Here is a 22,935-nt window from a genome sequence, read left to right on the forward strand (position 1 = left end):
AAGTGTTATGGTTATAAAACTTCAGATTTGAGTCACTTCCTGAGTTTTATAAGCTCAGTGAGGAGATCAGAAGATCTTCAGCTGGACTGACCATGCAGTACAATACGGAGCCTCAAAGCAGATGTTCCAATTTCCCTTTTTTAGATTCAGCTGAGTTCTGTCCCTCGCACTACCGATCTGGATGTTATCAATAGAGAATATGCTTATGTTTATACAGTATAGTGATGATAGGAGGTCCCCTGTGCTCTTTAAAGCTCCTTTATAAGAGTATGGTGTAGAACAGTGGTTCCCAAACTTTTTATAGTCCCGTACCGCTTCAAACATTCAACCTCCAGCTGTGTACCCCCTCTAGCACCAGGGTCAGTGTACTCTCAAATGTTGTTTTTTGCCATCATTGTAAACCTGCCATACACACACACTATATGATACATTTATTAAACATAAAAATGAGTGTGAGTTTTTGTCACAACCCTTCTTGTGGGAGTGATAAAGAGCTCTTATAGAACCAGGGCACAAATAATAATATAATAATAATCAATAATTTTGACTTTATTTAACCATCTTACATATAAAACCTTATTTGTTCATTGAAAACGGTGAATAACTCACCACAGGTTAATGAGAAGGGTGTGCTTGAAAGGATGCACATAACTACGCAATGTTGAGTTAATTTTCCACACGCAGTCTGTGACTGTATTTAATTTTCATGCTAGTGAGGGCCGAGAATCCACTCTCACACAGGTACGTGGTTGCAAAGGGCATCAGTGTCTTAACAGCGAGATTTGCCAAGGCAGGATACTCTGAGCGTAGCCCAATCCAGAAATCTGGCAGTGGCTTCTGATTAAATTCAATTTTCACAGAACTGCTTGTTGCAATTTGGATGAGGCTCTCTTGTTCAGATATCGGTAAGTGGACTGGAGGCAGGGCATGAAAGGGATAACGAATCCAGTTGTTTGTGTCATCCGTTTCGGGAAAGTACCTGCGTAATTGCGCACCCAGCTCACTCAGGTGCTTCGCTATATCACATTTGACATTGTCCGTAAACTTGAGTTCATTTCCACACAAAAAAATCACACAATTATGGAAAGACCTGTGTGTTGTCCTTGTTAATGCAGACAGAGAAGAGCTCCAACTTCTTAATCATAGCCTCAATTTTGTCCCGCACATTGAATATAGTTGCGGAGAGTTCCTGTAATCCTAGATTCAGATCATACAGGCAAGGAAAAAACATCACCCAGATAGGCCAGCCATGTGAGAAACTCGTCATCATGCAAGCGGTCAGATAAGTGAAAATGATGGTCAGCAAAGAAAACTTTAAGCTCGTCTCTCAATTTAAAAAAAAACATGTCAATACTTTGCCCCTTGATAACCAGCGCACTTCTGTATGTTGTAAAGCGTTACATGGTCGCTGCCCATATCATTGCATAATGCAGAAAATACACAAGAGTTCAGGGGCCTTGCTTTAACAAAGTTAACCATTTTCACTGTAGTGTCCAAAACGTCTTTCAAGCTGTCAGGCATTCCCTTGGCAGCAAGAGCCTCTCGGTGGATGCTGCAGTGTACCCAAGTGGCGTCGGGAGCAACTGCTTGCACGTGCGTTACCACTCCACTATGTCTCCCTGTCATGGATTTTGCACCATCAGTACAGATACCAACATGAGCAGCAGCTACGTATGGCTACATACGGACCCTTAGTGGAATTCCCGCGAGAGAGTAACAGTTAATGTGATTGGATGTTAATTAGGCTACCTGTATTTGACATTGTGTTGTTATTTTGCTGAACACTAGATGGTTTAATTTAATTTTTGGCAGTGAAACAAGGCTACTTAGGCGAGGAAAAAAAATCGCCCAGATGTATAGCCCCGTTGGAAAATATAAATGGATAGTATTGCGCATACCCCTGGGAGTTTGGGAATACCTGGTGTAGACTTTACAGAGTGTAGTATATATATATACACTGCTCAAAAAAATAAAGGGAACACTTAAACAACACAATGTAACTCCAAGTCAATCACACTTCTGTGAAATCAAACTGTCCACTTAGGAAGCAACACTGATTGACAATACATTTCACATGCTGTTGTGCAAATGGAATAGACAACAGGTGGAAATTATAGGCAATAAGCAAGACACCCCCAATAAAGGAGTGGTTCTGCAGGTGGTAACCACAGACCACTTCTCAGTTCCTATGCTTCCTGGCTGATGTTTTGGTCACTTTTGAATGCTGGCGGTGCTTTCACTCTAGTGGTAGCATGAGACGGAGTCTACAACCCACACAAGTGGCTCAGGAAGTGCAGCTCATCCAGGATGGCACATCAATGCGAGCTGTGGCAAGAAGGTTTGCTGTGTCTGTCAGCGTAGTGTCCAGAGCATGGAGGCGCTACCAGGAGACAGGCCAGTACAGGCCGTAGGAGGGCAACAACCCAGCAGCAGGACCTCTACCTCCGCCTTTGTGCAAGGAGGAGCAGGAGAAGCACTGCCAGAGCCCTGCAAAATGACCTCCAGCAGGCCACAAATGTGCATGCATGTGTCTGCTCAAACGGTCAGAAACAGACTCCATGAGGGTGGTATGAGGGCCCGATGTCCACAGGTGGGGGTTGTGCTTACAGCCCAACACCGTGCAGGACGTTTGGCATTTGCCAGAGAACACCAAGATTGGCAAATTCGCCACTGGCGCCCTGTGCTCTTCACAGATGAAAGCAGGTTCACACTGAGCACGTGACAGACGTGACAGAGTCTGGAGACGCCGTGGAGAACGTTCTGCTGCCTGCAACATCCTCCAGCATGACCGGTTTGGCGGTGGGTCAGTCATGGTGTGGGGTGGCATTTCTTTGGGGGGCCGCACAGCCCTCCATGTGCTCGCCAGAGGTAGCCTGACTGCCATTAGGTACCGAGATGAGATCCTCAGACCCCTTGTGAGACCATATGCTGGTGCCGTTGGCCCTGGGTTCCTCCTAATGCAAGACAATGCTAGACCTCATGTGGCTGGAGTGTGTCAGCAGTTCCTGCAAGAGGAAGGCATTGATGCTATGGACTGGCCCGCCCGTTCCCCAGACCTGAATCCAATTGAGCACATCTGGGACATCATGTCTCGCTCCATCCACCAACGTCACGTTGCACCACAGACTGTCCAGGAGTTGGCGGATGCTTTAGTCCAGGTCTGGGAGGAGATCCCTCAGGAGACCATCCGCCACCTCATCAGGAGCATGCCCAGGCGTTGTAGGGAGGTCATACAGGCACGTGGAGGCCACACACACTACTGAGCCTCATTTTGACTTGTTTTAAGGACATTACATCAAAGTTGGATCAGCCTGTAGTGTGGTTTTCCACTTTAGTTTTGAGTGTGACTCCAAATCCAGACCTCCATGGGTTGATAAATTGGATTTCCATTGATTCTTTTTGTGTGATTTAGTTGTCAGCACATTCAACTATGTAAAGAAAAAAGTATTTAATAATATTATTTCTTTCATTCAGATCTAGGATGTGTTGTTTAAGTGTTCCCTTTATTTTTTTGAGCAGTATATAACAAAGTTAACCACATATATATATATATATATATATATATATATATATATATATATATATATATATATATATATATATATATATACATGCACAGTATAATGCTCAGACTTTGAGCAAACATTTTATACAGATAGATATGCCCACTGTTCCAGTCCAAGCCAAAATAATCCTTTTCCTCCCCAGAAGTATTTGGAAATATTTCGGGGCTTGTGGCAAATATATAACCCTGTATGTGTTTGATGTTTTCCAGGCCAGGAGAATCCAGACAGTCTGCGCCACAGATACAACTTTATTGCTGACGTGGTTGAGAAGATTGCTCCTGCTGTGGTTCATATTGAACTCTACCGCAAGTAAGAACCTCTCTTTTCTGCATCACACACACACACACACACACACACACACACACACACACACACACACACACACACACACACACACACACACACACACACACACACACACACTGACCACAGTAGAACAGGTACTGGTATCTCATGCGGTTCTTCCCAGTAAAAGTTATGATAAGAAGGTGACCAATTTCACTCTAAGGTATATAGGAGTGGATGGAGTGTTAGACAAGTATAGACCTATATTAAACACTGTAGATCTCCCACCAGATATCCTGCCTGTCACAGCTGTGTACATAGTTTTTCACAGCTGTGTACATAGTTGTCTGCCTGACTCAGGACCTTGTATAAGTTGTTTACAAAGTTGATCCTGCTGTTGCTATGAAGACACAAACATTCTCCCACCCTCCTGTTGATAAACACATCATCAGGTTATTCGTTCAAGGGATCTTTAAGAGGGGCTTTGGGCTAAATGGTATACAGTATGTTTTGCAATACCATGTAGTCTACTGCTCATGAACATGTGGATTTACAGATATTGCAGAACATGTACTTTGGCCGATTTTCTGAAATTCTTCTACTACTACAGGACATCACAGAGCTTGGTTGCAGGCACTTCAAACAGTCTTAGGTGGAACAGTTTTAGGTGAAGGATGTTTCCCCGTTTCCCTGTGTCGCTCTTTTTCACCCTGTCTCTCTGTCTCGCACCTTTGTCACCCTGTCTCTCTGTCTCACCCTCTGTCTCCCTGTCTCACCCTCTGTCTCCTGTCTCTGTCCTCTGTCTCCTGTCTGTCCTCTTCCCAGGATGGTATTCTCTAAGCGGGAGGTGGCGGTGGCCAGCGGTTCTGGCTTTGTGGTGTCAGAGGACGGCCTGATCGTGACCAACGCCCACGTGGTGGCCAATAAGCACCGGGTGAAGGTGGAGCTGAAGAGTGGCGCTACCTTCGACGCCAAGATCAAAGACGTGGACGAGAAGGCCGACATCGCCCTCATCAAGATCGACGTCCCGGTAAGGCCTGTTACCTCTCTCCAAGCCTCTCTTCTTCAGCAGTCTCTGAATGCACCGGTGCTTGTTTACCTCAACCTCCCTTTTCTCCCTCTCTTTCACTCCCTCCTTCCCTATCTCTCTTTCACTCTTGCTCTCTCTCCCTCTACCTCCCTCCCTCTCTCTCTCTCTCTCTCTCTCTCTCTCTCTCTCTCTCTCTCTCTCTCGCCCTCACTATCTCTCTCCCCCTCTCTCTCTCTTTCTCGCTTTCTCTCTGAGATGGTGCCAGAGAACAGGAATGTGATGGAGAGATTTTAACAGTGGCTCTGAATGGTCAAGACAAATAACATCAGTCTTTCACAGATTGTCTTTCATCAGATGACACAGACTGGATTAATTTATGGGTGACAAATCCCTGCATGAAAATACTTTTTCATAACATTCTTGGAGCAGGCTAGGTTTAATTTGAGCACGGTGGGATCGTTGAAATAGGACGCCTCAGCAACAAACATGATGAATTGTGAAAATGTATATCTGTGAAAATAGGGTATTTTTGTGGTATGATTTAGATTGAATTAACCGTTTTTCATCTTTGGTCCAGTTTGTTCTAATAACTAGGGGTCAACATTATGTTTTATATGGCTGCCTCTCCCTACTATTACCAAAAGAGTAATCACCCAGTTGAGGGTTAGAGCTGTTTGGGTGTCAAGGAGGAAAATGTTCCTCTGTGTGTGTGAACCAGTTCCAGGCTTAGTTCCAATGAACTAGTCCCAGAAGACTGAAAACTGGAGGAAGTGTGTGTGTGTGTGTGTGTATGTGTGTGTGTGTGTGTGTGTGTGTGTGTGTGTGTGTGTGTGTGTGTGTGTGTGTGTGTGTGTGTGTGTGTGTGTGTGTGTGTGTGTGTGTGTGTGTGTGTGTGTGTGTGTGTGTGTGTGTTTGAAGGGGTGTATCTGGAGCATAGGGTGTCTAACTTCCCTACACTGGCCGGCTTCTGTGCCACGTTACTGTGAGTCCTCCCAGACTGACTCCTGATGCTGCTCAATAGCGTGTCACTTTTTATGTGATTTGCAACTGAAAGTGTCAACATTATAAATCCACTTCTGAAAGGTTTTATTGTTTGTCTCTGAGCATAGACAGTGTACTTTTTCTTCCATAATGACTTCAAGTAATTGTAAGTTAGAAACCTAAATTGTCAAAAGTCATTAAACCGACAATTACACTGTAATAACCTCACCAAAAACACAAAGAGAACCCTTAGGAGGGAACCCAAGGACTGACGGACCCCTTCCAGACAGAGTGGTCAAACTCCCTGACCCTGTCCTGTAGCGTGAGGTAGAAAGATTACATTGCGTTGGTGTAATGGTGGAGGACCATCCTCAAAGCAGAGGAGTGTACTCCTGCAAGGCATATATCTGCATGTGCCGTGGCTCGCTCGCTGCTCCTGTTTCCATTGCGTCAAAGGATGAGTCTGTACAGGCTTTGACAGACAGTGAAGAGAAATGGTCTCCTGTTGGCAACAAGGACAGGATTCTGTTTCTCTGTTTCTCTGTTTCTCTTCCCGCTCAGTGACTGATTGACTAAATGGCTGAGTGGATCTGGGTCGTTGTGCTCATCCCCTGTCTTCTCTTTAGTCACATGGCTGCTGAGACCCACTCCTGAGCATGTGCAAACACAGTAGTGAACCGACAGATATGGTCGCCTCACTTCGAGTTCTTAGGAAACTATGCAGTATTTAGTTTTTTTATGAATTATTTCTTACATTGTTAGCCCAGGAAATCTTAAGTGTTATTACATACAACCGGGAAGAACTATTGGATATAAGAGTAACGTCAACTTAATAACATTAGGACCAGGAATACGACTTTCCCGAAGTGGATCCTCTGTTCGGACCACCACCCAGGACAATGGATCTAATTCCAGTAGGCGATCCAAAACAACGACGCCGCAGTAGGGACAGACGAAGCGCCCATTTTGTCAGGCTCCGTAAACGTGCACATCGCACACCGCTCCTGAGTATACTACTAGCCAATGTCCAGTCTCTTGACAACAAGGTAGATGAAATTCGAGCAAGGGTTGCCTTCCAGAGAGACATCTGAGATGGTAATTCTCTGTTTCATGGAAACATGGCACTCTCGGGATATGTTGTTGGAATCGGTTCAGCCACCGGGCTTCTCCATGCATCGCGCCGACAGAGATAAACACATCTCTGGGAAAAGGAAGGGTGGTGGTGTATGCTTTAGGATTAACGACTCATGGTGTAATCATAACAACATACAGGAACTTAAGTCCTTTTGATCACCCGATCTAGAATTCTTTATAATCAAGTGCCAGCCATTTTACCTACCAAGAGAATTCTCATCAGTTATAGTCACAGCTGTGTACATTCCCCCTCAAGTAGACACCAAGACGGCCATCAAGGAACTTCACTGGACTATATGCAAACTGGAAACCATACATCCTGAGGCTGCATTTATTGTAGCTGGGGATTTTAACAAAGGAAATTTGAGAACAAGGCTACCTAAATTCTACCAGCACATTGATTGTGCTATGCGCATGTGCAATACCCTCGACCACTGCTACTCTAACTTCCGCAATGCATACAAAGCCCTCCCCGTTCTCCTTTCAGCAAATCCGACCACGGCGCCATCTTGCTCCTTCCGTCTTATAGGGAGAAACTCAAACATGATGTACCATTGACGAGAACCATTCAACGCTGGTCCAACCAATCGGAAGCCACGCTTCAATATTGTTTTGATCACGCGGACTGGAATATCTGCCCGTCAGCCTCAGAGAACAACATCGACCTATACGCAGACTCGGTGAGTGCGTTTATAAAGAAGTGCATTGGAGATGTTGTACCCACTGTGACTATTAAAACCTACCCTGACCAGAAACCGTGGATGGATGGCGGCATTCGCGCAAAACTGAAAGCCCGATCCACCGCATTTAACTATGGAAAGAGGTCTGGGAATATGTCTGAATATAAACAGTGTAGCTATTCCCTCCGCAAGGCAAACAAACAAGTGAAATGCCAGTACAGAGACAAGGTAGAGTCGCAATTCAACAGCTCAGACATGCATGAGACGTACATGGCAGGGTGTACAGGAAATTACGGACTACAAAAAGAAATCCAGCCACGTCACGGACACCGACATCACACTTCCAGATAAACTAAACACCTTCTTTGCCCACATTGAGGATAATACAGTGCCACCATCGCGGCCCACTAACAAGGACTGCACCCCCGTCCTTCTCCGTGGCTGACGTGAGTAAAACATTTAAAAGTGTTAACCCTCGCAAGGCTGCTGGCCCAGACAGCATCCCTAGCCGCGTTCTCAAAACATACGCAGACCAGCTGGCTTGTGTGTTTACGGACATATTCAATCGCTCCCTATCCCAGTCTGTTGTCCCCACATGCTTCAAGATGGCTACCATTGTTCCTGTACCCAAGAATGCAAAGATAACTGATCGAAATGATCTGCCCCGTAGCACTCACTTCTGTCATCATGAAATGCTTTGAGAGACTATTTAGGGATCATATCACCTCCACCTTACTGGCCACCCTAGACCCACTTCAGTTTGCATATTGCCCCAACAGGTCCACAGACGACGCAATTGCCATCACACTGCCCTATCCCATCTGGACAAAAGGAATACCTATGTAAGAAGGCTGTTCATTGACTACAGCTCAGCATTCAACACCATAATACCTTCCAAGCTCATCATCAAGCTGAAGGCTCTGGGTCTCAAACCCACCCTGTGCAGTTGGGTCCTGGACTTTCTGACGGGCCGCCCCCAGGTAGTGAAGGTAGTAAACAACATTCGCTGACCCTCAACACTGGGGCCCCACAAGGGTGCGTAATCAGCCCCTTCCTATACTCCCTGTTCACCCATGACTGCGTGGCCATGCACGCCTCCAACTCAATCATCAAGTTTGCAGACGACACAACAGTAGTGGGCTTGATTACCAACAACGACTAGACAGCCTACAGGGAGAAGGTGAGGGCACTCGGAGTGTGGTGTCAGGAAAACAACCTCTCACTCAACATAAACAGAGGATCGTGGACTTCAGGAAACAGCAGAGGGAGCATCCCCTATCCACACTGAAGGGACAGTAGTGAAGAAGGTGGAAAGTTTTAAGTTCCTCTGCGTACACATCACAGACAAACTGAAATGGTCCACCCTCACAGACAGTGTGGTGAAGAAGGCACAACAGTGCCTCTTCAACCTCAGGAGGCTGAAGAAATTTGGCTTGTCACCCAAAACCCTGACAAACTTTTACAGATGCACAATTGAGAGCATCCTGTTGGGCTGTATCACCGCCTGGTATGGCAACTACACCGCCCTCAACCGCAAGGCTCTCCAGAGGATAGTGCGGTCTGCACAACGCATCCCCAGGGGCAATCTACCTGCCCTCCATGACACCTATAGCACCCGATGTCACAGGAAGGCCAAAAAGGTCATCAAGGACATCAACCACCCGAGCCACCATCTGTTCACACCGCTACCATCCAGGTGCATCAAAGCTGGGACCGAGAGACTGAAAAACAGCTTCTATCTCAAGGCCATCAGGCTGCTAAACAGCAATCACTAACTCAGAGAGGCTGCTGCCTACATTGAGACCCAATCACTGGCCACTTTAATAAATGGACCACTAGTCACTTTATACAAATCACTCTAAATAATGCCACTTTAATAATGTTTGCATATCTTACATTACTCATATCACATGTATATAATGTATTTTATACCATCTATTGCACCTTGCCAATGCTGCTCAGCCATGTAATGACGGTTGAAAGGAGAGGACCAAGGTGCAGCATGGTGAGCGTACATATTCTCTTTATTGGAAAGACGCCGAACAAAACAATAAACTCTACCCAACAAACAGTGAAGCTAAAGGCTATGTGCCCTAAACAAAGTCAACTTCCCATAACCCAAGGAGGGAAAAAGGGCTACCTAAGTATGGTTCCCAATCAGAGACAACGATAGACAGCTGTCCCTGATTGAGAACCATACCCGGCCAAAACATAGAAAATAAATAACATAGAAAAAGGAACATAGAATGCCCACCCTAGTCACACCCTGGACTAACCAAAATAGAGAATAAAACCCTCTCTATGGCCAGGGCGTGACAGGCCATCGCTCATCCATATACGACATGTACATATTCTCTTTCACCCCTTTAGATTTGTGTGTATTTTGTAGTTGTTGGGGAATTGTTAGATTACTTGTTAGATATTACTGCACTGTCGGAACTAGAAGCACAAGCATTTCGCTACACTCGTATTAATATCTGCTAACCATGTGTATGTGGCCAATAAAATTTGATTTGATCTTGTATTGACTATAATAACAACTAGATGGTTGATGATAAAGTGAGTACTAGATGTTGACATGACTGCATTATAATTATATGGATTGCTTGGGATATATCCTGTACATGTCTATGTAACCGATGTAAAATGGCTAGCTAGTTAGCGAGGTGCGCGCTAATAGCGTTTCAATCGGTGACGTCACTCGCTCTGAGACCTTGAAGTAGTTGTTCCCCTTGCTCTGCAAGGCTTTTGTGGCTTGATGGGTAACGATGCTTCGAGGGTGGCTGTTGTCGATGTGTGCAGAGGGTCCCTGGTTTGAGCCCAGGTAGGGGCGAGGAGAGGGACGGAAGCTATACTGTTACATCTAGGTCTCCGTGAACTTTAGAGGAAGCCTGGAAATCAGTGGTAAATGACTGATCCTCTGTGACAGGAATTACAGTCCTCCATTGCATAGCTTATTGCCAATGATTAAACATGTTTTCGGGAGCGCATTAATATTTTCAATGATGCTGTCTTCACACTGTATAATTATGGCCCTTGGGACTTGGCTGAGGAAGTTCACTAATCGTAATGCTTGGATCGACAGGGGCTAAAGCTGATATCAGAGGGGAATAAGTTTAAGGCTATTAGGCTTGTAGAGTGCATAGGGCTCTATTTTAACAAACCTAACGCTTTGAACACACAGACAGCGTCATTGCATTTTGGTACATCAGAATTACATTCATTTCCAATGAAACGCTGCGTTTGCCTTGCAGCATTGCGTTGCAGAGGCAGTTGCGCGTTCGGTGTGGTGCATACATTGGATTTTTCATTGGAAATAAATCTAATTCGGGTGTACCAAAATGCAATGATGCTGTCGGTGCGTTCGAAGCGTAAGCTCAGGCGGTAGCGTCATAGGTTCAGAGTTGTGTCAGAAATAGTTTTGCTATTTTCCCTGTCACCATTGTCAGCGCACTTGCTGGCATTGGCGCGAAAGGGCTGGGTTGATGAATAAACAAGTTGTGAGTTTGTCGAGGCTTGGCCCCTCACTGGCCAATCAGAATGTGTTCCATGGCGAAATATGTGGTTGCTTTAGGTTGTGTATTTACGTTATTTTATGTATTGCCTTGGAATCAATTCCAAGGTTAGTCAAATGGTTTACAGAAACAAATGAACAAAATGTAGACCTTTCCCATCTTTGCTAAATAAATGAACTTGAACCCATTTGCAGTCCATATTGTTCGAAGTAATTTCGTGGCTTCAATAGAATTCCCACTGATATAGGAGCTAGGCCTACTGTAAATTGATTTATGGCTGAGCAGGGACATGCCAAACGTTGTCAATAAACAATATTAAATTAATTATTTATAAGGCCTAAAAAGAGAACATATATTTATAATCAAATTCGAAACAAAACGAAACAACAACTTGTTTTAAATAGGCTATGTCACACTTACAGGCACCATAATCTCTCCCCGTGGGCTTATAATATTAAAACAACATAGACTATGGAGGCTTTTACGCACACCAAAACGGGACCGCATGGCTAAAATAATGTGGGTTTGCCTACAATGCATAGATAAAAAGGGAATGTCAGCTCAAAGTTTTACTCCTCTCAAACTTGATATTTTATTAAAGCTTTGGTGATTAAGATTTATTTCCAAGCGGACTGAGGAGCCAAACCCTTTATCGACAGTCTTGACTACTAGGTGATTGCATTCAGCAGACAAAAAAAGCCTTAATTGTCACGTCCTGACCAGTAAAGGGGTCATTTGTAATTGTAGTATGGTCAGGGCGTGGCAGGGGGTGTTTGTTTTGTGTGTTTTGGGGTTTTTGGTTCTAGGGGATTTTGGTTCTAGTTTTCTATTTCTATGTTTCTTTTTCTATGTGTGGCCAGGTATGGCTTCCAATCAGAGGCAGGTGTCTTTCGTTGTCTCTGATTGGAAGCCATACTTAGGCAGCCTGTTTTTCCTGTGTTTTTGTGGGTGGTTGTTTTCTGTATAGCCGTGTGCCTTGCAGAACTGTTGATTGTCGGTTTATTGTTTTCGTTTGTGGTCTCTTATTTAATAATAAAAGAAGATGAGCACTATACCCACTGCGTTTTGGTCACCTTTCATCGACGTGTGTGACATTAATTGAGAGGAGGCTATGCTTGGTTTTTAATCAAATAAAAGGGGGGGGAAACGTTGGTCTTTTATGTTTCTAAACGCGAAGTATACAGGCACCAAAAGCACGTCAGGCTACTCTTGTTCCATGTGTAGGGCAGTGCGCGTCACGGCTGGGTAGGCTACATTTCAGCTGTCAAAATCCATGACATAACCAACTGCGTTACCGCTAAAACCAGCTTTTGGTTGGTCTTAAATATCCCTATCAGCGCTGCCTGAAATTAGCACATTGGATCATGTTTTTAAGGACACGTCTCAAATATTTCCACCCGCCCATCTGAGCGCAAGCAAGCTGATATAAGACAGGTAAATTGCCGAATCTGGTGTTAGGGCGGCAGTTTTTACATGACGAAATTACAAACTAACGTGCGTTTGACACTAGCGCCGCCTTAGCAGCAGCCGAAAATAGAAAATAGAGCCCATAGATTTGACACCTGTTGTACTGTTGAAGTTCTCTATCGAGGACAAATAGATACTGGTTGGGGAAATGTGTCCATCTTGAAGTGTCACTAAGTGACTACCTATGGATGAGTCGCATCCCAACGCTGTGTACAGTTCTGTCAAACCACAGAAGCGCCATAGTTAATCACAGTCCACACAATAGTTTTTCTGGCTGGGGCTCTGTGTTGTGGTGGCTGTTTTCTTATGTAGTTCGTGTTGTGAACTGATGTGCTGTGCCATTGGAAGACAGTTTACACATACACAGACCTGTCGTATCTCAGTCTAATGCGAGACACCTAAACCAATATTATGCTCTCTTGCTATTCTAAAAGATTCCAGTCTTCCTGTCTGTGCGGTGTGTTTGTTCAGCAGAAACACAGCGGAGTCTAGATTTGGTTGTCTTCCAATATGGATTCTAAGGGCACAAAGGACCATTGATTATATTCCCTAAATGCCGCCAAAGCGTGGATGATGGAAAAGAGCTGTTACTGCATCCATAAGAGTCCATTGTTTACATGCTCATTAATAAAGCATCTACATTGAAAAGTCAGTGAAGGGAACCTCAGCTGACCTTTTCATTCTCTGAACAGTACAGAACATTTTCCTGGAGCCATGTTTCCTGCATCCAGGAGGATGAGGTCGCCAATTGTGCTATAACCACAATCTGGAGGGCATTACCCGGTCATACTGAATGAACTGCCTTGAGATGTATTTTACAGTAGTAGTTCATGGTATATAACTTCTTCAAATCTATCAAAGTACCGCTGTCCAATTCCCCTCTTAAGACCTATTTTTATGAAGGTTGTTGGAGTAGTCAGATGTACTGTAAAGAGGAAGGTCCTGGCACCATTTGGTTCACAGGTGGAGGCTTTATACTGTATGCATTAATGTTAGATAAGGTCATGATGAACTTGTTTCTAATCAAATCAAATCAAATTTATTTTTATATAGCCCTTCGTACATCAGCTGATATTCTCAAAGTGCTGTACAGAAACCCAGCCTAAAACCCCAAACAGCAAGCAAAGCATGTGAAAGAAGCACGGTGGCTAGGAAAAACTCCCTAGGAAAAACTCCCTAGAAAGGCCAAAAACCTAGGAAGAAACCTAGAGAGGAACCAGGCTATGAGGGGTGGCCAGTCCTCTTCTGGCTGTGCAGGGTGGATATTATAACAGAACATGGTCAAAATGTTAAAATGTTAAAATGTTCATAAATGACCAGCATGGTCAAATAATAATAATCATAGTAGTTGTCGAGGGTGCAACAAGCACGTCCGGTGAACAGGTCAGGGTTCCATAGCCGCAGGCAGAACAGTTGAAACTGGAGCAGCAGCACGGCCAGGTGGACTGGGGACAGCAAGGAGTCATCATACCAGGTAGTCCTGAGGCATGGTCCTAGGGCTCAGGTCCTCCGAGAGAAAGACAGAAAGAGAGAATTAGAGAGAGCATATTTAAATACACACAGGACACCGGATAAGACAAGAGAAATACTCCAGATGTAACAGACTGACCCTAGCCCCCCGACACATAAACTACTGCAGCATAAATACTGGAGGCTGAGACAGGAGGGATCAGAAGACACTGTGGCCCCATCCGATGATACCCCCGGACAGGGCCAAACAGGCAGGATATAACCCCACCCACTTTGCCAAAGCACAGCCCCCACACCACTAGAGGGATGTCTCCAACCACCAACTTACCGTCCTAAGACAAGGCCGAGTATAGCCCACAACGATCTCCGCCATGGCACAACCCAAATGATCAGTAAAGAGATGCTGCCTAACTCTGTCGTCCGAGTTAACCATCTTTTACACTGCTACTGTTGACAATGATAGCCTGAATTATAACTTGGGGTTTGTGTGCGTTACGCAACTCGTTTTCACATCAATCATTCATTAGTGTCAATGAAAGATTTGACAGACATCAAGTTAGGATTTGGTCTGAAGATCCAATTGAGAAACGTTGTTGAATCTTCTTGACTGAGACAGAGTTGTCTCAACACCCCCGCACTGATGGAGGTGAATCAATCCAAACATTTGGATAAAGTAAACAAGCGTTAGTTAAACGAAACAGATGTTTAAACTCTACCATTCAGCTCTCTCTTTCCCCATCCAGCAGATGTTGCATTTTTTATGTTCCATGACTAATCCAAACCAAAGAGCAGAGAAGGAGCCGGCCCATCCCAGCCCATAGGTAGACCCTTCATACCTGTGGTTTGATCCTGCTAGTCGATTTGTGGTAATCAAACAAGAGTACAAAGAGAGAGATGGAATTTTCTAAATGGAGACGCTACCTGGCATCAATGAAGTCATCACTCATCCTTGCATTCTTTCATGACGTGCAGTAAGACATATCCAAACTAGGTCAAAGCCTGCACTCTGTTACTTAAGAGTAAATTTGCAACATATGTGTTATTCAATTGGAGAAAAGTAAACTGGACTGGAGTCTGTAAGACAAAAGAGAGTCACACTAGTTGTGCAGAACAGAGATGAAAGACAGCTCAATATATGTCTCCGCCGGCATTCCCAGGCTTGTGTTTCTTTCTTGGCTCTGAATTAGGTTATTTTTGCTCCCTCAGGGACATTCCCCGATTATAAATCTCTGGGATACGATGTATTTCCAATTCCTAATGGTTGGAAAGAAGGAGGCAATTTGTGTAGTTCTCAGTAACCAACATTACTTCTGTCTGCATAGATTTGCTATATCTCTTAATAACCGGAAAGAAAGTGACATGGTAAATTTGTCTAGAACTGTTAAGTCCACTGTAACAACCAGTAGAGCTCTGAGAAGGAGCCCCGTGACCCAGGGCTGGCTAACTGGCCCAGAATCAGGTCCTGAAAACGTAATCCCATAGTCTGAGGGTTTGAGTATGATTTACTGAGCTTGTCCCTGATCTAAGAACAGCCAGTCACCTTCTGCCTGCACTGAACATTGACATTCTTGTCAAAATCTGGGTTTGATTAGCCTTTATTGGAATGGGTTATATATATATACACGTGTGTGTTAGTCTTTATCTCATCCTTTCCCCTTTTCAGCAGCCTCAGAGGGCATTTGTCATCCGTTTAAAGCTGGTGCAGAAAGACCACATCAACAGAGAGGGAAATGGTGAATCGTTTCAGATGTTCATACTTGCTATGGTCAGTGCCAGAAAGGAACCAGCCAAAGAAAACACATTCTCAAGTCCAATGGCCCCATTTCTCAAAGTTTGCCCATTTTCCCATTTGTCTTTCCTCAGACAGAAGATAGCCAGACCAGGGTGACCTCTTAGGAATGTCCAGGTCAGTCACAGACGGATCCTGTGGACTCAAAGGATTGTAGCGACAGTCACCAAATGCAATTCCTTGACTTCAGAAAAGCCAAGTTGGCTATGGTGTTATCAGTCTTTTCCCAATATTATATCGTACACTTATAGGTTTAGAGTTATGAGAGACTTCGATCGTATTTTCTCACCATGTTTGAATGCTAGAGTATCTCAGTGTGAAGAGCAGCTCTGGCCTGGGGGACAGGAAGGGTTGTTACACTACAGGAAGTGGAATAGGTTTTTATGGGTCTGTACGCTTAGCTGTGGCCTGAGCAGATACAATCAATCAATCAAATGTATTTATAAAGCACTTCTTACATCAGCTGATGTCACAAAGAGCTGTATAGAAACTCAGCCTAAAACCCCAAACAGCAAGCAATGCAGGTGTAGAAGCACGGTGGCTCGGAAAAACTCCCTAGAAAGGCCGGAACCTAGGAAGAAACCTAGTGAGGAACCAGGCTATGAGGCGTGGCCAGTCCTCTTCTGGCTGTGCCGGGTAGAGATTATAACAGAACATGGCCAAGATGTTCAAATGTTCATAGATGACCAGCAGGGTCAAATAATAATAATAATCACAGTGGTTGTCGAGGGTGCAACAGGTCAGCACCTCAGGAGTAAATGTCAGTTGGCTTTTCATAGCCGATCATTCAGAGGATCTCTACCGCTCCTGCTGTCTCTAGAGAGTTGAAAACAGCAGGTCTGGGACAAGGTAGCACATCTGGTGAAAAGGTCAGGGTTCCATAGCCACAGGCAGAACAGTTGAAACTGGAGCAGCAGCACGACCAGGTGGACTGGGGACAGCAAGGAGTCATCAGGCCAGGTAGTCCTGAGGCATGGTCCTATGGCTCAGGTCCTCCTAGTGAGAGAAAAAGAGAGTGAGATAAAAAAAAGAGAGTGCGAGAATTAGAGAGAGCATACTTAAATTCACACAAGACACCGGATAAGACAGGAGAAATACTTCAGATATAACAGACTGACCCTACCCCCCTGACACAAACTATTGCAGCATAAATACTGGAGGCTGAGACAGGAGGGGTCGGGAGACACTGTGGCCCCGTCCGACGATACCCCCAGACAGGGCCAAATAGGCAGGATATAACCCCACCCACTTTGCCAAAGCACAGCCCCCACACCACTAGAGGGATATCTTCAACCACCAACTTACTATCTTGAGACAAGGCCGAGTATAGCCCACGAAGATCTTCCCCACGGCACAAACGGAAGGGGTGAGCGCCAACCCAGACAGGAAAATCACATCAGTGACTCAACCCACTCAAGTGGCACACCCCTCCTAGCGACGGCATGGAAGAGCACCAATAGGCCAGTGACTCAGCCCCTGTAATAGGGTTTCAGGCAGAGAATCCGAGTGGAGAGAGGGGAACCAGCCAGGCAGAGACAGCAAGGGCGGTTCGTTGCTCCAGTGCCTTTCCGTTCACATTCGCACCCCTGGTCCAGACTACACTCAATCATAGAACCTACAGAAGAGATGAGTCTTCAATAAAGACTTAAAAGGTCGAGACCGAGTCTGTGTCTCTCACATGGATAGGCAGACCATTCCATAAAAATGGAGCTCTATAGGAGAAAGCCCTGCCTCCAGCTGTTTGCGTAGAAATTCTAGGGACAGTAAGGAGGCCTGTGTCTTGTGACAGTAGCGTACGTGTAGGTATGTACGGCAGGACCAAATCGGAAAGATAGGTAGGAGCAAGCCCATGTAATGCTTTGTGGGTTAGCAGTAAAACCTTGAAATCAGCCCTAGCCTTAACAGGAATCCAGTGTAGAGAGGCTAGCACTGGAGTAATATGATCAATTCTTTTGGTTCTAGGCAAGATTCTAGCAGCCGTGTTTAGCACTAACTGAAGTTTATTTGGTGCTTTATCCGGGTAGCTGGAAAGTAGAGCATTGCAGTAGTCTAATCTAGAAGTGACAAAAGCATGGATTAATTTTTCTGCATCATTTTTGGACAGAAGGTTTCTGATTTTTGCAATGTTACGAAGATGGAAAAAAGCTGTCCTTGAAGCAGTCTTTATATGTTTGTCAAAAGAGAGATCAGGGTCCAGAGTAACGCCGAGGTCCTTCACAGTTTTATTTGAGACGACTGTGCAACCATCAAGATTAATTGTCAGATTCAACAGACGATCTCGTTGTTTCTTGGGACCTAGAACTAGCATCTTTGTTTGAAAGTAGAACATTTGCCGCCATCCACTTCCTTATGTCTGAAACACAGGCTTCCAGGGAGGGCGATTTTGAGGCTTCACCATGTTTCATCGAAATGTACAGCTGTGTGTCGTCCACATAGCAGTGAAAGTTAACATTATGTTTCTGAATGACATCACCAAGAGGTAAAATATATAGTGAAAACAATAGTGGTCCTTAAACGGAGCCTTGAGGAACACCGAAATTTACAGTTGATTTGTCAGAGGACAAACCATCTACAGAGACAAAATGATATCTTTCCAACAGATAAGATCTAAACCAGGCAAGAACTTGTCCGTGTAGACCAATTTGGGTTTCCAATCTCTCCAAAAGAATGTGGTGATCAGTGGTATCGAAAGCAGCACTAATGTCAAGGAGCACGAGGACAGATGCAGAGTCTCGGTCTGAGGCCATTAAAAGGTAATTTACCACCTTCACAATTGCAGTCTCAGTGCTATGATGGGGTCTAAAACCAGACTGCAGTGTTTCGTATACATTGTTTGTCTTCAGGAAGGCAGTGAGTTGCTGCGCAACAGCTTTTTAAAAAAGTGTTGAGAGGAATGGGAGATTCGATATAGGCTGATAGTTTTTTATATTTTCTGGGTCAAGGTTTGGCTTTTTCAAGAGAGGCTTTATTACTGCCACTTTTAGTGAGTTTGGTACACATCCAGTGGATAGAGAGCTGTTTATTATGTTCAACGTAGAAGGGCCAAGCACAAGAAGCAGCTCTTTCAGTAGTTTAGTTGGAATAGTGTCCAGTATGCAGCTTGAAGGTTTGGAGGACATGATTATTTTCATCAATGTGTCAAGAGATATAGTATTAAAAAACGTGAGTGTCTCCCTTGATCCTAGGTCCTGGCAGTGTTTTGCAGACTCGGGACAGCTGAGCTTTGAAGGAATACGCAGATTTAAAGTCCGTAACTTGCTTTCTAATGATCATGATCTTTTCGTCAAAGAAATCCATGAATTTATCACAGCTGAAGTGAAAGCCATCCTCTCTTGGGAAATGCTGATTTTGAGTTAACTTTGCGATAGTATCAAAAATAAATGTTGGATTGTTCTTATTTTCCTCAATTAAGTTGGAAAAATAGGATGATCGAGCAGCAGTGAGGGCTCTTCGATACTGCATGGTACTGTCTTTCCAAGCTAGTCAGAAGACTTCCAGTTTGGTGTAGCGCCATTTCCATACCAATTTTCTGGAAGCTTGCTTCAGAGCTCGGGTATTTTCTGTATTACAGGGAGCTAGTTTCTTATGACAAATGTTTTTTGTTTTTAGGGGTGTGACTGTATCTAGGGTATTGCGCAATGTTAAATTTAGTTCCTCAGTTAGGTGATTAACTGATTTTTGTACTCTGACGTCCTTGGGTAGGTGGAGGGAGTCTGGAAGGGCATCTAGGAATTTTTGGGTTGTCCGAGAATTTATAGCACGGCATTTGATGATCCTTGGTTGGGGTCTGAGCAGATTATTTGTTGCTATTGCAAACGTAATAAATGGTGGTCCCATAGTCCAGGATTATGAGGAAAAACATTAAGATCCACAACATTTATTCCACGGGACAAAACTAGGTCCAGAGTATGACTGTGGCAGTGAGACATGTTGGACAAAACCCAGTTGATGATGATTTGATGATGGCTCCGAAAGCATTTTGGAGTGGGACTGTGGACTTTTCCAGGTGAATGTTAAAGTCACCAAAAATGTGAATATTATCTGCCATGGCTACAAGGTTTGATAGGAATTCAGGGAACTCAGTGAGGAATGCTGTATATGTCCCAGGAGGCCTGTAAACAGTAGCTATAAAAAGTGATTGAGTAGGCTGCATAGATTTCATGACTAGAAGCTCAAAAGACGAAAATGCAGTTGTTTTTCTTTTTGTAAATTGAAACGTTAGCAACACCTCCGCCTTTGCGGGATGCGCGGGGGATATGGTCACTAGTGTAACCAGGAGGTGAGGCCTCATTTAAACACAGTAAATTCATCAGGCTTAAGCCATGTTTCAGTCAGGCCAATCACATCAAGATTATGATCAGTGATTAGTTCCTTGACTTTAACTTCCTTGGAAGTGAGGGATCTGACATTAAGTAGCTCTATTTTGAGATATGAGATATCAAAATCTCTTTCAATAATGACAGGAATGTAGTAGGTCTTTATTCCAGTGAGATTGCTAAGGTGAACACCGCCATGTTTAGTTTTGCCCAACCTAGCTCGAGGCACAGACACGGTCTCAATGGGGATAGCTGAGCTGACTACACTGACTGTGCTAGTGGCAGACTCCACTAAGCTGGCAGGCTGGCTAACAGCCTGCTGCCTAGCCTGCACCCTATCTCATTATGGAGCTAGGATGGAGTCTGTCACTCCTCAGCAGGCCAGATAGTCTCTGCCGGTCCATATGGAAGCAGAGACAGAATATGTGTGTGTGTGCGCCCACGGCTAAAGGTTAATGAGAATGTGAGGGAGAAAAAGTAAGGTGCTCTGTTTCCTGGCAGGAGACCGTAGCAGTAGAAGATGAGGTTTTCCATAAGCATGTGTGATTGGCCTTGAATACAGACTGATGAATCTGTTGATACCTTTACAGTGTTGTTCATCCCAAATGGAAACACAAGCTGCTTCTAAAATGGACTAATTTGGATATCTGCAAACAATTTGACACTGGATATAATAATTTCTCATCTAGTTCTGGATTTATTGTGTGTGTATAAGACACTGCTTTTATTGGCAGTCACAGTCCTCTTGTGTATGATATACAGTATATTTTATTTTTTAAATTATACTTCAGCATTTATCAGTACTGAGCAAACAAGTCTAACTCTCTTGGTGATCTGACTGTTCAGTTCCTTTTGACTCAGTTACACACACAGACACACAGTAACACACAGACCAAGCTGACACACACACAAGCACACGGGCACGCACACACACACACACACACACACACTGTGCCAACAGGTGCCTCGTCAATCACTCTTGCAGCAACAGACAGCAGCCTTGACTAGTGGCTCCTTCCTGCAGACGGCTGCCAGGTCTGACACTCCCCTCTGCACCCATTGTCCCCTCCCGATCCCCCCTGATGTTTACCTCTCTGACAGTCTGGTCATTTCCACTGGCACACACAGGCCTGTCTCTCACCGTTCCACACTGGCACTGTATCAGAGGGCTCAGCAGCAAATATCATCCCAGTCACTGAGAGCTGACAAGGTATCCTATTAGGTTAGGAGCGCAATGGAAACTGGAAAGTCAAGGAAACGTTAGGATGCATCATTGCATCAAGTCTAAGGTCTTGTTACATCAAGAACAGACAAAGCGAGACTATAGTTCCACTGCCCTGCATCCTCGCAGAAACCGAGCACCGATGAAGCTTCTGTTTTAATCAAATGGCCACCCGGACTATTTATATTGACGCCCTTCCCCCCCTTTTTTTTTACACTGCTGCTACTCGCTGTTTATTATCTATGCATAGTCACGTGTACAAACTACCTCGACTAACCTGCACCGCCACATATTGACTCGGTGCCACTACCCCCTGTATATAGCCTCGTTTTTGTTATGTCATTTTATTGTGTTACTTTTTATTTTTTACTTTGGTTTATTTAGTATTTAAGATGGAAGAGGAGGGTGGAGGGGTAGAGGAGGGTGGAGGTGGATGGAAGAGAAGGGTGGAGGTGGATGGAAGAGGAGGTTGGAGGGGGATGGAAGAGAAGGGTGGAGGTGGATGGAAGAGGAGTTTGGAGGGGGATGGAAGAGGAGGGTGGAGGTGGATGGAAGAGGAGGGTGGAGGTGGATGGAAGAGGAGGGTGGAAGAGGGTAGAGGAGGGTGGAGGTGGATGGAAGAGAAGGGTGGTGGATGGAAGAGGAGGTTGGAGGGGGATGGAAGAGGAGGGTGGAGGTGGATGGAAGAGGAGGGTGGAAGAGGGTAGAGGGGGCAGAGTTGTTACTGGGAGAAGGGTGATCTGATAATGCATCTGTGAGTACAACACCATGGAATGCAAAAAACTGTCTCTCGCTGCCCAGAGAAAACTCGGTCACTCAAGCCCACGTCCTTATCTCACTAGACTAGAGCAATGTGCACCAGGTGCTGGAAGTAGTATACAGAGTACTGTGCTGTACAGGAGTTGTTTTCCTCCAGAGGTATAGTAGATGTAATCCTGACTTGAGAATTTTTTTCAGTAGCTTGGGCTGTTCTATTGTTCTGATCTACAGTGCATTCTGAAGGTATTCATATCCCTTTTTCCACATTTTGTTACGTCACAGCCTTATTCTAAAATGGATTTAATTGTTTTCCCCCCCTCATCAATCTACACACAATACCCCATAATGACAAAGCAAAAACAGTTTGTTTTTTATTTTTTGCAAATTAATACAAAAAAAAAAATGTAAATATCACATTTAGATAAGTATTCAGACCCTTTACTCAGTACGTTGTTGAAGCACCTTTGGCAGCGATTACAGCCTCGAGACTTCTTGGTTATGACACTACAAGCTTGGCACACCTGTTTCTCAAAATAGTTTTTGTTTGAGTTTTTGTTTGTTCGGGTTCTGGATGGGCCACTCAAGGACATTCAGAGACTCCTGCATTGTCTTGGCTGTGTGCTTAGGGTCGTTGTTCTGTTGGAAGGTGAACCTTCGCCCCAGTCTGAGGTCCTGAGCGCTTTAGAGCAGGTTTTCATCAATGATCTCTCTGTACTTTGTG

The 22,935-nt window shown here is 44.6% G+C and overlaps 1 protein-coding gene across 2 annotated transcripts in view; it reads left to right on the plus strand.

The window, feature by feature from the left end:
* htra1b (HtrA serine peptidase 1b) overlaps positions 1 to 22,935 on the plus strand; it is a 37,191-nt gene that overhangs the window by 8,226 nt on the left and 6,030 nt on the right. For both annotated transcript variants that reach the window (XM_014158365.3, XM_014158366.3), the window contains exons 2-3: positions 3,776 to 3,875; positions 4,677 to 4,881. In XM_014158365.3, the coding sequence (XP_014013840.1) occupies positions 3,776 to 3,875; positions 4,677 to 4,881 (305 nt within the window). The remainder of the gene's footprint in view (positions 1 to 3,775; positions 3,876 to 4,676; positions 4,882 to 22,935) is intronic.

This window comes from Salmo salar, chromosome 19 (assembly GCF_965601325.2).
Source record: "Salmo salar chromosome 19, fSalSal1, whole genome shotgun sequence".
Lineage (NCBI taxonomy): Eukaryota > Metazoa > Chordata > Actinopteri > Salmoniformes > Salmonidae > Salmo > Salmo salar.